This window comes from Perissodus microlepis, chromosome 17, assembly GCF_051167445.1.
Source record: "Perissodus microlepis isolate ML-2025 ecotype Zambia chromosome 17, ASM5116744v1, whole genome shotgun sequence".
Classification (NCBI taxonomy): Eukaryota; Metazoa; Chordata; class Actinopteri; order Cichliformes; family Cichlidae; genus Perissodus; species Perissodus microlepis.
In genome coordinates, this window is record NC_140477.1 from 1,179,144 (window position 1) to 1,197,066 (window position 17,923).

General features: G+C 46.9%; 1 protein-coding gene across 4 annotated transcripts in view; it reads right to left on the bottom strand.

Moving 5' to 3' along the window:
• Positions 1-17,923, bottom strand: part of dennd1b (DENN/MADD domain containing 1B) — a 93,275-nt gene that overhangs the window by 25,267 nt on the left and 50,085 nt on the right. For all 4 annotated transcript variants that reach the window (XM_084910392.1, XM_084910393.1, XM_084910390.1 and 1 more), the window contains 4 exons: positions 11,916-12,016; positions 10,134-10,179; positions 8,879-8,980; positions 665-790 (listed from right to left, as the gene is read on the bottom strand). In XM_084910392.1, coding sequence (XP_084766518.1) covers positions 665-790; positions 8,879-8,980; positions 10,134-10,179; positions 11,916-12,016 — 375 coding nt within the window. The remainder of the gene's footprint in view (positions 1-664; positions 791-8,878; positions 8,981-10,133; positions 10,180-11,915; positions 12,017-17,923) is intronic.

Sequence of the window (17,923 nt, forward strand, 5' to 3'; positions counted from 1 at the left end):
ACATTTCACCGTCTCAGACAAGCCCACCTTAGCTCCTCGCTCTGACTGAAAACACACCTTTCACTTTGAGTCGAAACAGATTAAATTTGACTCTGTTCAGCCAAACTGAAAATGCCGCTGTGTGCTGCGCATGCTTAGGAGAAAATACACCGGCCTATGTGCATCATTGCATATGAATGTACTGTATATAAACGCACGGTACCGGTCTGTGAGTCGTTTGGACCGGACCGTGAGAGTTGAGCCTCGGGTGTTTTTATCGTTAACTCTGTTCCCCCGTGTGTTATGAATAAATCTTCCTTTTTTTGGTAGCGGTACTGGTTTTATTTTGTTGTATTTATCCGCGCCACCTTAAAGGTCGTGAAAATATTGTCGGACATAAACCAGTCCGTGGCACAAAAAAGGCTGGGGACCGCTGGTTTATAAGGTTGGGAAACCTGCAGTCAGCCGAGCCTGAAGGAGTCACAACGTTCCTCCCAGCATGTGATGATTTCCAAAGATTTTGCACATATACACTCGGACACCGTACTCTTCACATTAGCTGTCATGTGTGATTTTTACACCACAAAAGTTAAATAAAAGCGTCGCCCATTGTTTGAGCGAACTCACTCTTTACACACATTCAGTGGCTTTCAGTGATTAACATGGTGATTAATGACGTCCTTACAGGTTTATATCTGAGAGCGTCTCTGTAGGATCCAAACAGAGCGGCCTGCGCTCTCAGGAAGGCCCTCGCCACACCACTTCCCGTCGCTGTCGACTGCTTCTTCAGCTTGCTCTTCAGCGAGGACACCTGATGGAAAAGAAAATCGGGAGAGAGAGGTGGTGGGGTGCGGGGGAGAGACGGAGGGGTAAAAGTTAAATTATCACCTCTGAAATTGGTGGAAGAAACAGCTAGCCCATTCTGGGTGTGAAGTATCACATTTGCAGGTCATCTCAAAGAAGGGAAAGGAAAGAAAGGGAGAAGCTTCAGCCTTTCCACCGATCTGTTGTGCTGCTGGGAGCACCTGCTGCTTTGCTAATTGAGCGGAGCACGGGGGCGGCGAGGAGGAGGGGACATCGGCGAGGAAATGGAAACTCGCATTCTTGATTTTCCTCTCTCACCCTCTCCTTCTCCATACTGCTCTTCACCCCCTCCCTCCCTCCGCCACCCATCACCTTCTTGCTTTTTTCGCCATCTCTCCCTCCTGCTTTCCCTTCCCCTCTTGGCTCTGCTGGACTCCCTCTAGAAGAGGATTCTTGACATAAAGCGTCTTTAATTATTTTCCCCTCTCCTGGCTCTGTCTCCAGGACTCCAGGCGAGAGTGGAGGAGCAGCAGGCCCAAGCTTGTTTTAGGATGACAAAAGATTCACCCCGGCCACCGGGCCCTGGGGAGTCTGGGAAGGAAGTTGTCAAGAGGCTCTCCTCACCTGCTCAGCAGTAGTCTGTGTTGTGGCAGTGCGAGGAGGAGGCAGAGATAGCGAGGCACTGCTCCTCTCTGTGTGGGCTGTGCCAGCCTAGCACAAAAGCACAATGTTTGATCGGGTTGCGCAGGAAGTCTAGATTACTCTAACACAGTCGGCTGGTAGCGCTGGCTTTGAATCCCAATTGCAAAAGGAAAACATTACGCTTAACCTTCAACCTCAATTAGCGAGAAATGGATCAGGCACCTCCAAACTTTGCATTGTTTCAGTCTATATTCTACACCAGCGTAAAACAGGTTGAAATACCACCTGCCAAACTGGGACAGAAACTGGGAGTGCACAATGACCACCAAGAAAAGGGAAAATTCCCGTTTGAATTAATCTAACGTAGAGTCATGCGCTCTGCGTTCCAACACAGCGTTTCTCAAACATAGTGTTGTTCCTGTTACTCTCATCCATCACATCACCGCACGCACTCTGTTTATTTGCACACCTCTTGAATGTTATTTGCACATTTTTACTGTAAATGACGGTGGCCCTGAGAGGCCAAACGGACTGCAACTTAAGAAAACACCAGCAATAAGAAAAACGCTGCAAAAGCACACAAAACACAACGGAAATGGGAAAACGGAAACGGAAATAGGAAAAAAGTTATTTCCAAAAGCACAAGTGTTTCTGGGGAAACAATAACCGACAAAACAGTTGCAGGAACCAAAACATGCTAAGAATTACGCTGAGAGACACTTAAGCCAAGTGGAGGACCTGTGGTTTTGTGAGGTGAGATGTGTGTTAGCCTAGCTAAAAATCATGAGATTAAAACACACTTACCTAGCATGTTTTGGTTCCTGCAACTGGTCCGTCGAGTTATTGTCTCCCCAGAAACACTTCCCTTGTGCTTTCGGAAATCTGTGTTTCCTATTTCCGTTGTGTTTTGTGTGCTTTTGCAGCTGGTGTTTTTTTTTTTTAAGTTGCAGTCCGTTTGGCCTCTCAGGGCCACCGTAGTAAATTTTTTAATTTAAAATCTGTAAATTTTGTAAATTTCCTTATTGTAATTTAATGGTCGGGCATTGCAATAAGCATTTCACCACATGCCGTACTGTGTATGTGTGTGAGACGAATAAAATTTGAGTATCTGCGGCGAAAAAGTCAAAGCGATGAAAGCAGAAAAACATCTGACCGCATGTTTGCAGCAAATATGATAAAGTGCTGATCTGGTCTGTGGTCGCGTACATCGCGCCGCGGCGTTGGGGGGATTTTGTCATCTGGCATCTGCAATTAGCCGATCTGGGAAACTTCAGGGAGGAGAAGCAAAGTGTTAGCACAGCTCACACGGAGGACAAGCGGGGAGAGGCAGAAAGAAAGGCAGCCGGAGAGTGTGGCGGTCTTAAACTGGGACAAAGACAAAATGAACAGTGTTGATTTGGCTCCCCTGGGCTTCCTCACTCTCCACAGCGTCCCCGTGCTGCCATCGCAAATGCTCCCAGGCATCAAACAGAAAGTTTATCACGGTTAAATTAACAAGTGTCATCTCCATATTCACTCATTGTGCTAAATGCTTTTATGTTTATGTAAAGCCCTTTTTGGAATTAATATTTAATGTTTATGTGCATTTTCACTGTTTTCCCCCTTCCTCGCAAATCATTAAACTGCCTCCCCCCCCTCCAAAAAGGAGGGGGGAGAATCAAAGCGAACACAATGTCAGTCTACGAGGGGGAGGCATACCCCCGAAGACTGTCAGAGGAGCCGGGATAGTGGAGTTTACTCCGCGCACTGCAGCTTTGAACGGGTGAGAGCGCCGCGAACACTTTTTAATGAGGTGGGGACACAATCACGGTTTTGTTTTTTTACTTCCCGGCGTTTGAAAAACGGGCGATAAAGCGAAGAGTTGGAAGTTTCACCTTCGTTCACGGGAAGAGTTCAAATATCCTCCTTCGGTCACACGTAGCGATTAATTAAATTGTCAGATATTACAAATCAAATATAGTCGTAGCGTGTTTGGTTAATAGAAATGAAAACGCGCCTCGCACAGGAACAAAAAAGAAATAAAGAAAACCAACGTGTACGTCGTAATTGGGTTTTGAATATGGCGCCTACGCCACAATCATCAGGTGTGCCTCCGCGGTAATGGCTCTGTCAAACTAATTAACTTCTGCAGTTTGAGTGAAGCTAACGAGATGCGTACAGGCATCAGAGGAAGGCCAGGCTCTACAGGTGATAACCCTATTTGGCAGTGACATTTTTTAGTGTAAAGTCACAGTGGCGGTGATGAGATCAAAGGCAGAGAGTCCCCCATTGGGTCCAATTAGAACTATAGCATTGTACAGGGAAGGGGTGGCAGGGGGAGAGAGGGGAGTGGGTGGTTGTCGGGGAGAGACACAGAGAGAGAGGGAAAAACTGTTGAGTTATGATATTCATAATCTATGCAGAGAGGCCTTTCCAGTACAGGTCTTCTCCCCATAGCTGTGATCTTTTCAATTTACATCAAGGGAAGATGGTCGGGGATGAAAGCGGGGCATCCAGGCGCTCGGCCCCCAGAGGGCAGACACGGGGCCTCATTAAGGCCCGGCCCAGCCAGCCCCAAACAGGATTTGAAGTGCGTCACATAAAGAGCACGGGGTCAAAGGTCAGACATAGAACAGATCTCCATTTAACTCTCCAGCTGGAGATGGTAATTAGCAGGTGCAATGATGATCCCTGCCTGAATGTAAGGGATGATACCTCTGTAGGTGACACCAGGCATCTGTGTGAACGCGCGCGAATGTCTGCGCTCACGCCGCCGCCTTGATGCATCGAGTGAGCATCAATCAAGGGCCTCGCACTGCTGTGCACGTGTGCGCGAAACGCACGAGCTTTTGGAGAATTTTTAAAAAAGCAAACTTACCATGTGATTTCCTGTTTTGTAAAGTGACACAGAATCAGGTAATGATGACGCGCACAAACGTTCACTTTTAATAAACAAAAGGAGAAGAAAAAACATCTGCAAATGAGCTCGATTATATACAGATATGTAGAATTTTACTTGAAATTTTTACTCGGGCATTACAAAAAAAAAAAAAAAAGTCTCACAAATAACGACCCTGATGCTTCTGTTGTTTTAAAAGAACGAATAAAAAGTTGGATTTTCTTCTCACAAAAAAGGAATGTTTTGTTTAAGAATCTGTCCAGGGAAAGAAAGCCATGGGGACGCAATTAAAGAACTACAAAGAAAAAAATAGTTATGAAAATCTCCCACTTTCTTTTGATGTGCTGCAGTCTGAACTGTACACACACACAAATCTGAACAAAGACGCACAGAGAACCCACACACACACACACACACACACACACACACACAGAACGCAACTTGGAATCTGTGAGAAATCATTCATTCTTTCAATTAAAGATAAATATTAGATATCTTTTAAACCGCAAAATGAAAATTAACCATAAAAATGCAGAACAAAGACAAATCTACACAAATACAATCGATACTAGTTTTAGGTTTGACTGCAAGAAATTATATTTTTTTTAAATCAGTAAAGCAGTGGAAGAAAAAACTAAAGAATAAAGTATTCAGAGTGTTGCAATACATTAGTCAGGCGAAATGAGAAAGGGTGAGAAAGCAAAGGGGGGAAGCAGCGTGTGCGTGTGTGTGTGTGTGTGTGTGTTTTAATAGGGCTATCTCATTGCCATGAGATTCTGCCCGGTGTGGGGTTACTTTGTCAAGCTGACCTCTTATAGCAGCTGAGCGGCTGAGTTTTGCATACATAATTAACTACAGCTAAATGTCATCCCTCACTTCAATAACTAACGCAGTGGGTGATGCTGCTCTCCCTTTTTGACTTCTAATCCAGAGCGAAGCGCCGGCAGACCGACTATGTGAAAATGAAGTGCAGCTTTTTAAACTCCACGCGAGTCAATGAAGGGCTGCTAACGCTGCAGCGGGAGAGTGTGCGCCACAGAAAGACAAATCACAACCTGGAAAACGAGGCTTTAAATGAGCACCGTCTGACGTTTGCAGTCGGTACAATGCAGACTCACAACAAGGAAATCAGATACTTTGCTTGGAGCTTGTTATGATGTGGTGCAGATTCCAGGACTGTTTCTGGTAAAGTACAGCGTGTAGCCGGGGTGGAGCGACTGCATTCCCGGCGCTGAGCTACCACGTAGTTGCAGCACAGCATGCGAGGGACTTTACCGTAGGCAGCTTTGCTTTAAGTGAAGCAAACTTGACTTATTCTGAAGTGAAAATGGACAAAATCAGAGCAGAAAGTTTACCCCAAACTACACGTGAACGACAAACGTTTGTCTCTGTGCGAGTGTTGCCTGCTGTTGTCGGCCGCGCTCTGCTCTACATGATGACGTAGATGTTGTTTTCTGGAAAATGTCAGAAACCGAACGCCAAATTAAAGCCGCGATGTTTGATTAAGTGCGCCAGGTGATCTCAGGAGAGGCGCGCAGACGCAGCCTCAACCCCCTCGTTCATTTGTAAACCTCCAAATGTAGGCTTGAAATACAGGAAGTAGGAGTGTACGCTGTAAATCCCCCCCTTGATTGGGAATACAAATGATCAAATGTGCGAAGGCTAGGTACGTACGGGTACGCGGTGTCAGCAAAGTAGCGAGAGGCAGAGAGGAGGAGAAAAGAAGGAATTAGGCTGTGATGTGAGAGGGAGCATCTGAAAATAAAGATGTGAGCTGCATTGTAGCAGCTCACCTTGAATACGCGGCACAGAAAGAATAATACATGAAAACAAAAAAATTCTTCCATCATTGGTTTGAGATCAACTGCCAGGATCAAAAAACAATCCGATTCAGACGCGCGATGTTTGTTTTCGGAATTAACAGACTCCTAATTTGCTATTCTTGGATACTTTTAATGACTGGTGGAGTAAACAGCTCCGCCAACCAAAAGCCAATTATAACTTTATCAGCACAATCTCTGCTGAAGAATCGCGGATCTCAGAGAAGGAAACAAAAATACCTTGATCTTCCAGGGAAAACTACAGCTTCTTTTTTATTTGTTTTTATCGACTATTCCTTTTCAGTAAGCTTGTCAACACGTTGCTTTTACTGACACGAGCGCAGCCTGTTCTGAGATCAACATTAATGTAGAAAAAAAAAGTATCGAAACTTTTGGTTAAAGCAACTCTAAATAATGCAAAATCCTGCCAGAACACTGTAGGCTCTATTTGTCTGATAATATCAGGCCTTTTATTTAAAAACAACAGTCAACAAACAAACAAAGTTCCCTGATCTGTTTCAAACAAACACACGGGCTTTGCTGTGGACCGCCACGCTTCAAATATCCTTCATGTTCCAAATAAAAACAAAAAAGACAAAAAGAAATTAATTCTGAATCTTTGATTAATGTGACGTTTCCAATTTAAAAACAATAAAAATCAGGAGTTACCCTCAAACGTTGGCGGCATCCTTACCAATTACTCTCAGTCAGATCTTTCCTTCTCGCTGCTAAACGGAACCGCTACTGGCGTGGCAGCGTTCGTAATAGTCAATAAATCTAAAATATTATGTGTGAAATTGCGGGAAAAGACCATTAAGGGGGCGGAGCTGGAGCAGGGGTCCCGTCTGAAAGAGAGACACTAATTCGGGACAACTGTGAACTCTGAACCCGCTAAAAGCACGGCCACTGGTCAGCAGATCCTCGTAATGGAGTCCACATGTGCTCGCAGCCCGCGCCGCCGCAATTAAACGGATCTCCAAAGGTTTCCTTAAATCAACATCGGGGTGTTTTTAGTCGTACGCGCAGAAGAACCGCCCGTGGCCTTTGAATCCATTTGATGCTTTTATATATTCACACAAAGTGAAATAATCGTTGGGCTTCACGCCGAATAAAGCCCGAGCGTTACAGCGAGAGCCGCAGAGAAACCAGGAGCGCCTTTCGTAGCTCGGCAGCTCAGCCCAGGCAGAGAATCACTCAGCATTAATCAAGATTTCAGGCCTCACTTTGACAAACTGCACAATGCCTCCTTTTGTGTAAACACAAACATCAAATGCCATGTGGCGTGTCCTCATCACTAACAAGCAAACTAACAAGAGACCTGGAATTCCACTCAATTAGTACCTGCTCGCTTTGTTATTAATCTGCTAACCTCCGAGAAGAGATGAGAGGAGACAGGAGGGGGAAAAATGAACGGGAATAAAAACAACAACAATTTGTTACGATAAATATATTAATGCCAGCAAAGTTTCCGTTTCAGGTGGTGTAATTTGACGTGATGTGCAGGCTATGTTCTGTCATTAGTCAGGAAAAATGGCGAGTGGGGATCAAAGCAAAAAAGCCTCCGAGCCTGCCACTTAATTTATCACACGGCAAAGACAAAGGCTTCTCTCTCCGCTTCTGTCGCTTTCAAAAGCCCCGACTCTTTTTTATGACAAACTCAGTTTGCAATTTAATTTAGGGATTCGGTCCCTGGGTGCAGAAAAGCAAGCAGGCAAGAAGTGAGAAGAAGGTAGCCAGACAGGCACACAGGCAGAAGCACGAGAAGCAAACAGCGGCTGCGGGAAACGTCCAGGCAGGCGGGAAGCGCTGCGAGGGAGGGAGACAAGAAGGCAGACAGGTGCCACGAAACTCGAGCAGTCAGGCAGGCAAACGGGCGAGAGAGCTGGCAGAAAGTGGAAAAGAGATCGGTGCACACAGTAAAGAGGCATTCACACACGCTAGCAGTCATAGTAGGCTGAGCAGCGCTAAACCAGGAGAACCAGAGAAGTGTGGGAGTGCGAGCAGGTCTGGAGTCTGCTGGGCAGTGGATGAAATTATGTCCTGCTGCTGGGACAGGAGTCCCGTAGGCGGTGGAACCCGAGTATATACTGTTAGCAGCGTGGGTAATAGAGCGTCCGCAGCCTCGGCGGGGCCTCGGCGTCTCACGGCGGAGCTTTAAACACACACACACACACCGTGAAGAAGAGCTAAACAAACACCACAAAGACCGGTGTGTGCGAGTGACCCCGACGCCACGGTGATGCTTCCCGTAGCACTGACCGGCGTCGGCGCTCCGTTAATTAAAGAGACGACGCGCTGGCAGGTGGCTTCACTGCCCACTCTGGTAATTGGCCCCTTTCTTCCCACTCTCCCCCCCCACAAAATCACCCATCTCTGCCTTTTCTTTTCTCTGCCTCGTCCCCTCCTCCTCAGAAACGTGCCAGTGGGCAGGCAGAAACGCAAGACTTTGTGAAATAATGATTAGAATGGATGGAGATGAAGGGAAGGGAGTTTCACATTTTCCCACAAGCCTCTGATGGTCGGGGAATGCTGTTTGCCTTCCAGCGTCATACGACGCGACGGGAGTTTACTTTAGACAGCTGCAGTCTGAGGAGCCAGTGCTGCAGTCATTAATGATGCGGGGAGGGGACAGAGCCGTGCTCTGACACGTTTCTGGATGTGTGCGCGCTTTAGTTTTCTTGCCATGCGCGTGTGCACGTGAGATTACCGCGTGTGTGTGCGCGATGTAGCAATAAAAGCTGCGCGTTGGTCTCACCACGTCACTCGGGAGGTTGTGCAGGTCGTCGAAGGGGCTCTCCAGGGTGTTTGTATCCACGTTCAGGATGACCACGTCCTCCAGCGATCGACTGCGCACTCTCTACGGGAGGAAAAGGGCGACGTTAGTGCAGCAGCAGACCAGCGTAGATATTCTCATCATTATTACTTTACAAGTTTTTCAGTACACACATACACTCAAAGCAATCATTTATTGTTTTCTTAATGATGGTTGTGCTGGAGACTTCCTGTGCATCTGACATCTTTCAACATAATAAATATTTGTATTTGTGGAATTATTAAATTGTGAAATGACGCCACGATTTTAAACCCGCAGTGTGGCCCGGGTGCGTTTCCCCGGAGACAAAGTTATTTCTGTCCCGAAGCCCCGGGAACGTGAACATCCAGCAGCCGCGGTTAAAGCTGCACAGTTATCACACTCCTTTACGATTAAGGATGAAAAATGGCGCGTGGGGGAGAAAAATGATTAGAACGTGTTCACGGTAACGCGCGCGCAGACGCGAGCTGGCGAAATGAAGAATGGCACCGAGAGAAAACATTTGGACCGCGCGAACATTTTCCACAGCACCAAAAACCTCACGCATCAATAACAACACCGTGATGCTGCGGTGTGCCGCACGCATCCCGATGGCGACAAATTCAACAATTATTTCAGTGTGGTGCAGGATGCAGGTGTGTGTGTGGGGAAGGCGGGTGGGGGGGGCAGCGTTGTGTGTGAATTTCTAGTTTGTCACTTTTGTGACAGCCTGTGCAGCGGAGGCTCACATGCTGATCTGGACTAATTATGTAGTGGCGGAAAGAAGGTCTGTCACGGATGCAGAGTGTGATAAATACTGCCACTGCCGCAACTGTCAGACAAATATCACACACACACACACACACACACGTGTGCATTAGAACATATGCATCTGCACAAACACACACACCTACATACTAACACTTACACACAAGTGTAAGCGTGTGTGTTCTTGCAACATGCATTCACACAAAACAGCAGTGCTGCTGATGACTTGCCCCCCAAACAACACAATGAAGTAGGAAAGCTCTTTGTTTGCAGATGCTTTCTTTGGCTTCTGTGTACGTTTGCTTTAAGGAAGCACAAAAGCAGCAGAGGAAGTGAAAAGGGAAGAAAATATAGCTGTCAAATTTTATTGAAACACTCAAATGAAAACCATCTACAAAATGAACACGTAACATTCAAATCTACTGGAAATGCTAAAGATTTTCGAACATACCTCGAGCAGACTGAGATGAACTCCCACAAAGTACGGCATAGGGGCGCTGTGGACAGAAAGAGTGAGACCGGTGAGATCAGACGCTTACACGAAGGAAACATTCATGGAGGACACTTCAGCGATGACATGAATCTTTGAAATAAAAAATCACAGCTGTGGAAATTAGTTTCTTTGTATTCCATAAATGTAATCTGATTACATTTCAGGGTTATATGTGCTGAAATGTGAAGGCCTGACTTAAAATGATTAAGAACAGTGGTAATCATGTATCGTTAAAAATAACAACGGTCACTAATCCTTACAATAATTACAGTTGACGCTGCTGCATGTACTGAAAACTATATTTAATTGAACCCAGCTGAGATTTATAGGCACAGGCAGCACATTTTCTATTCCCTGTAAGGTTTGTGATCATTTCCCCAAAACCCAACAGCATCAGATTAACTGCAGCAGCACAAACTAATCTCATGTTACAGGATTTATTCTTAAAAGCAGGTAAAAACACAAAATGTGTTCTCGCCTTCCTTACATCGCTGATTGAGACTGAATAAAAGATTAGACAAGAACAGTTTAAAAATAACACACCGACTTATACTGACATACAGTATAAATGCAAAACTTACTGCTTAATAAGAAAAGTATAAAACAACAAGCATCAGTGGAACATTTAAGGCTTGTTTTCTCTCCAAGTCGACTGATAGTTTCAGGAAGTGCAGAAAGAATTATTCCCTCAGAAAGTTAAAGGGCAGATGTGTCAAGAGTTTTATTTTTATTTTCAAAAATAAAATACAAAATAAAGTGTTTGGTTTTTCGGGGTTATTATCATGTCGTCCTTATTTGGTGTGATATATATCTTCGTTTTCAAAGTTTGCGGAAAGGAAAAGTTGAATCACGGACCGCTCCCCATCAGCACGAGGAATAAAATCAACAAAAACAGTCAAATAATAGAAACCATTTTTACGATGAGGTTTACAGAGGCGGTAATAATCGGATAGTTTGGGGTCAGCGTGTTCCTGGCCAGAATGATTCAGCAGCCACAGGCTTGTAATCAGCTTAAAGCAACTGAAAAACAAGCAGCAGGCCTGGATGCTGTTTTATGAATGTTCGACATTTACGCAGATCCAGTTACACAAACAGTATACGCACAGGCATGGGCAGAGACGCTCACGCACACACACACACACACACATCTAATGTAATTGCATTATCTAATCAGCGCATGGAGGACACCGCTGTGATTGAATAAGATAATGATGAGTCTTTGCAGAGTGTTGAAAATCATATTTCACTGTCAGTGATTTATAGCTTCTTCAAGCCAAATGTCGCTGATGGTGAAGCGCTGGACAAACGTAACCGCGCTGCAAACGCTTTCACGCGTTCAGATCTGACGTTGACCCGAGCACGTGCGGCTTTGCAGACGAGCCGCGACTCCCGCTCCGCATCCAGTTTCAGTCAAGTCTGTCCAGATTTGTCGGATCTGCGTTGGATCGCTGGTAATGAAACCCTGAGAGAGCCCACGTGATGAGAGCGCGGCGGCGCCGGCATGAAATATGGAGCTCGGTGATCGGGGCCGTTCATTATGTCGAGGAAGCCACACGTGAGAAGTCGCGCCACAAGAGGAATCGCAAGAACATGAAGAATGGGCGGGAGAACGTGTGAACACGAGTGCCTGCACTTTTAGTGGCGGCACATCTGCACACGTGTGCGCTGGAGAGAAAACACTGGTGATGCTGATGCTCGTGGTGTTTGCTGCGTGTGTGCTTCAGAGGTGGTCAGCCTTACCAGCAGTAGTCCAGAAGATGCGGGGGCAGCACAGGGATGAAGATGTGCTGCCAGTACATGGGAAAGAGCAAAGCGGCGGCGCCGTGGACACACGCAGTTAACTACAGGAAGAGAGAGAAGATGTGAGGAGGAGGGATTTAAAAGCAAAAACTTTGAGCAACAACATACAATTCATGAAAAGGCAGAACAGTTTGGAGACTTTGATTTGTGCTCTTGGTGAAAGTAATTTTAAGTAATAAATTACTTTAAAAAAATGACTACAGTGGCCCCGCCCACACCCTGTTATGTCCTTTAATATAAACCAAACATGCAGTCGTTTCATGCGAACACATCCTCGTCCGTTTCCGATGGCCGAGCCCGCTGACAGGGCCCGCCTCCGACCCCGTGACAGAGAAAGCAGAGACGACTGATGTGAAAGAAAACTATTAAAAAGATTGATCTAAGGAAAGCAGCACAGCCAACACGCATCCAGCGCTGTCTCCGTATCGATTTACTTGTCGAGGGTCATTAGAGCAAAAACGTTTTGCTGCTATTGCACCTGGCCATTACCAGTCATTACTTTAAAACACTGATTCTGACCCCATTTTTTTTTAAAGAGTCAGACTTCATTATTAAATTCTTTTTAAATCAGTGTCAGTAAGTCGGGATTGTGCTGTGACCTGCACAAAAGCAACAAAAGAAAGCCAAAACAGTCTGACAGTAGCCATAAAAATCTGAATTACCCCGACCACGATGACTGGGAAATTGAAAGGGAAAAAACGGAATAATTAACCTCTTTTTTAAACAAATAATGAGGAGCAATCACGTGAAGATGACACTGCTTTTCAAAGGAGCTTTTTACACTGTCAAACCAATATTACACCCAGAATTAAAGTCATTGTCTTCCATTGTCTTAAAGCCAGCATCTCCCTCTTGACATCTCATCACATGAAACCGAGCTACAGTAATGACCTGCAGCGTACACACACACACACACACACACACACACACACACACAGACAGAGAAAGAGGCGTTAGCTCATCCCCCAGATTAAAATAACATGATTAAATATGGAAAGAGAACAGAGGTCTGAGGGGCTCCTGCGGGACTTCATTAGGGCAAATTGCCAAAGAATGAAACATGAGTTAGCCAAGAGAGACTGCGGGCTAGGCCAATACCGCCGGGACCCCGGAGCAGCAGCCGCTGTTATACTGCTGCAGCTTCACAGTCAATGTGTGAAGCGGACACACGCTATCAGACGCACACGCGCGCAACTGCCAGGAGACCCCCTGCTCGCTGACACACGCAGTGTCACAATTGACCGGCCAAAAGCGGGCGAGCTCGGCGGCTGAAAACCACCGCTGCCAGAGAGAGAGAGGGGCCCCACCCCTCTGAATCCACCCAAAGATCAAGCCCGGACATCTGAAAAGCTCACAACAGAAAGCCTGTGTGTGTGTGTGTGTGTGTGTGTGTGTGTGTGTGTGTGTGTGTGTGTGTGTGTTTCCCTCCCAGCGTGTGTGTTTGGCCAGGAAAAAAAAAAAGCCAACGTCTTTCCTTTTTTCCGTTTCGTTTTAATTGTCTCTCTGCAATCTCTCATACACGCAGCCCCACAATAGTTAAGACTTAATCAACATTTAATTGGTGTCTTGCTCTGTGTATCTGCATATGCATATTTCTGCTTCCTGCTGTCTTCAAATAAAACAACAATGCCACGCTCCTGTCAGGATTAATTCCCTGGCAAACAGTTTGGGTTTTTATTTTCCTGTTTTTTTTGTTAATTCTGAAAATAAATCAATGCTATGAATATTAATGTATGAAAGTGAAGCACTTGGTGGAAAAGTGACGATCAGAACTCTCACGCCCTACGATGCCGAGGGGCCATTAAAATTGTGATCGGGAAAGGTCACCGATCTGGCTGCGGGTATGCACGCACGCATGTGTACACGTGCCACGTGTGCGTGCGTGTGCGCGCGCACACACGAAGCGCAGAGCCAACAGGCTACTGTATCCCTCCTCTGGGAGTGAGAGACAAGCCCCAGCCATTCGCTGGTACCAGGAGGTAATGGCTCAGAACACCTCGCTAACCAACTCCAATTATCTCCACCAAGCCTCAAGGTGAGCCCCCCAACCGGCATGATTTACTCTCAGGTTGAAAGTGAAAACAGGAGTATCTCTCTGTGCTTCTCTTCTTCCCAGGCTGGGTGGCTGGCTTGGGGGAGTCGGCCGAGAAGGGAGTCTGAAACTAAGATAATGATTTATAAAGCAAATCTAGATTTCACTTTTCATTTATGTGCTATCTCCAAAGCTTAGATAAGGTAACTCGAAGGGAACTCCAGAGGAATACTTCACATATTTGCTTCTCTAATTCAGCTTAATACACACGGCCGTGTCCTTGTCCTGCTTTTAGAACAAATGAGGCAAAAAGTAAAAGGAGGATAAATTTAAAAAAAAAAAAAAAAAAGATACCCCTGTTTTTTTCTTCATTTATAGGGGGGCTTCACGTGAGAGTGGGTCATGAGAGGCTAAGGCTGATAAAATATTTGCCAGGCTGATAAATAATAGATGAGTGGAGCCAAATGGCTTACACGCTCCACAAAAGACCTGGTGCTTAATATTCCATTCAATGGAGAATCACAGATACAGTCCCCAAGAACAAATACAGGATTAGGTGCTGGGTCCAGTCCTCGGGGACCAGGGCTATGCCCGGTAATGAGGGGCTGCCTGCCTCCTACACACTGTGTGTGTGTGTGTGTGTGTGTTGCCCCTTCCTCTGAGAGAAGCTAACCGATTATACAGCGACAGCCTGCTTCAAAAAGCAGTCAAGGTCTTTGGTTCTGCCCTGAGAGCTTTTTAGTGCGCTGTAGCCGAGACAGAAAGTGTCCATACTAACACGGGTCTTCCAGATCTATTCAGTGAGACTAAAGGAAGGACAGACCGAAAAGAGAGGGATCGAGAGACGCCGAGAGATACAGAGGAGGAGGTGAAAGTTGGAGAAGATGGAAGAGCGAAGAGAAGAGGAAGAAAATTTGCAACTCAAAGTCGACGCCATAAACTCAGGAATCAAGCAGTTTATCAATAATGAGGTTTGGATGCGATCCTTCCTTTGTGCCTTTCCTGGCGATCCATCAGCAGCAGAATAGAAAAGGGGAGTTTTTGTATTTACACATATTTTATTTGCCACTTTTTCACTGAGTCAAGGACAACAACGTTTAGATAAATAAACCTCAATTTTGCATCCAAACTGTGTTTTCATGACCGAACAGCAGCGCCGCCCTTCAATTAAGTCCAGACCCACTCGAGACCTCAGCGCTCTGCCATACCCTTCCCATTATTCTTCACCTGAGCAGATTGACATGAGGCACAAACAATGTTGCTACGATCGCACTTAAAGAGGTCCTGTGATGGTCGCCGAGCCTTTAACCAGCTGCTCTCTTGTTTAAACGCAGCAAGAATAACCGCTGCTGCGGGCGACCTAATTCAGTTTGACAGGAGGAATCGACACGGCCGCTCTTGACCTCCTCACACCGGCCTCGCTGCCTCTCCGCCAGCCTCTCCTTCCAACTTTGTCCCTGCGCGCTCTCCAAATTCAATCCTGTTTTCTCATTTCATCCCAAGTCTCCATTACTTATTCCGTTTCCTCCTCTCCTCCTGCTGTCCTTCTGTCCCTTGCCACCTCTCCCTCATCCCCCCACCTCCCTGTCATTGTATTGCTGTGTTAGCCTTTCCCTCTCCTCTCCGGAGTAGTCACCAATTACCCACGCTCTGCTTTTCCCTCTGTTGACAAACGCCGGTGTCAAGCTCTGTACGACGCAAGCATGCCACAAACAGGTAGGTGGCAGGGGGGTAGAGAGGGCACGCAGGACAACGCAGGCAACAGCCAACGCCAGGCCTCCCACACAGACCCTCACAGGAAGACATAAGGCATAAGGTACAAACACCTGTGAGCGCAGACGACGCGCACAAACAGATGCATGCTTAAAAAAAAGAAGCCGACGCTCTGAACACCCTCTGCACGCACATATGCACGCACACCGTCGCAGCGACGACACGCGCCTTAAGACGCACGGCAGAGACGGGGCAGAGACGAGTCTATCGAGGACAAGGAGGAGAAGGTGGTGGGGGAGGAGGGGGGAGGATGTCTTGATGTTCTGCAGTTGCCCAACAACAGACAGACACATTAAGACTCCCAGGAAGAGGGAGGCAAAGTCAGAGAGAAAGAGAGGTGTAGCGGGAGAGAGTGAGAGACAGATGGACAGAAAATAATATGTCAGAGAGAAAGAATTACTAAGACAGAGAGCGAGGGGGGAGAGACGCCGAGAGAAGTGGGAGAAAGAGAGACGGGGAAGGAACAGAGGAAAAGGCTGGAAACAGAGAGGCAGCTGGCACTCCAGGGCACGCTGGATGGATAGCTCCTTGTTAGCATAGGCCTGACAGCCTGATGAGAGGGCTGCTGTCAGCCAGTGCCGGGGTCGGGGTTGTGTGAATTTGGGCGATAGGCAGGGCAGAGGCTGGGCTGCAGAGCTGGGGGGCCTCGGCATATGAAAGACTCAGAGGGGGTCCTCCCAGCTGACTAGTTAGAGGAAGGGCCGATGCAGCCCTATTATACGGGCCTATGACAAGGCTGCACGCACGGCTGGCTCCCGCCCCTGCGCCACCGCCGACTGGCTTTTTTTTCTTTTTAAACAAAAAAGAAAAAAAAGAAAAACAGCGGTACCATTCACCTCTGGTCACGAAACGGCAATAAGTCAACTGACGCATTGTTGTACGATCATGATTTATTCCTTTGCTTTTGGCTGCTTGCGAGACGCGGCAGCCATGTACCGACAGACTGACACGCTGGGTTCACCGGGGGCTTTAACACAGGCAGCACCTCGAGCAGGCAGAATAAATGCAGCGCATCTCTGAGTGTGTGTGTTTCTATTCCCCGTCTCACTCTGCTCGGTTGAGATGCCGGACAGGCGGAGGTGGTGAAAAGCAGCTGGATGGTACTAACGATGTTACTAACAATACTTTCTCTCATACATCTTCTATCTGTAGCAAGCAGACTGGAGAAACACTGGCTGTCCATCCAGTGGCTGCCGACGCTCACTTTAACCAACATTTGGACGAACTCTGACATGAATTATAAGTCTCTCATCCAGTAACATATTTGATCACAAGACGGGGAACCGGATAACGAGCCGGAGCGCTTTCAAGCTAAGTACGTATGCGCTCAGATACGCGGCTTCGAGAATCGCGGCAGCCATTTCCGCTTGAACTCGCGGGTCAATCTGCCCAACAACAAAAACAACGCATCACAGGAGCAGTAATAACACCGGGCCTGCTCGTAATCCCAGCGGAGATGTGAAAATACTTTTGTGCTGCAGTTCCTGACATATAACGCTACCAAACCAAAACACCTCTCCCTGAGGAAGATGGATGGATAGATGAGTGGATGAAGAATTGCAGAGGATAAAAGGCTCACGGAGGTAAAAGGTCTGACGTGGAGGCTCTTAAAATATCCTGTCGGCATATATTTGTTAGAAAAACAAGCTGAGATTTGTCTTCGGGCAGCAGAGGACTGTAAATCACAGACAGGGAAAAAATAAACCCCCCCCCCCCAAGTATTCCTGCTGAAATATAAACAGTCTCACCCTTTAGTCTGATCATTTACATCATGCACCGCTCCTGTCACTGCACCGTGTGCTGCTTGGATCTCGAGCACAGGTGCTGCTGGTCTGAGGAGCTGAGGGGAGACAGGTGAAATCCTCTAAGGGGCTGAGTCATTTTCACAGGTCTTCCTGATTATAGCTCCTGTGGGAGACCTTGGGAACTGTTCCCTCCAGCACCCAAAACGCCACACGTGGGCCCCTGTGGCTGCTAAGTGTTCTGCAAAGGTGGCAGGACCAGCAACGCCGCGGATGCAGATAGGACCAGGATGACATCACTTCCCTCTCCCGCCTCATAAATGTTTGGCCTCATCAGCAGCGAGGATAACGGAGAGAGGCTGGACCGAGAGATTTCCTCCCTCGTGCAAACAGGCAGAAGC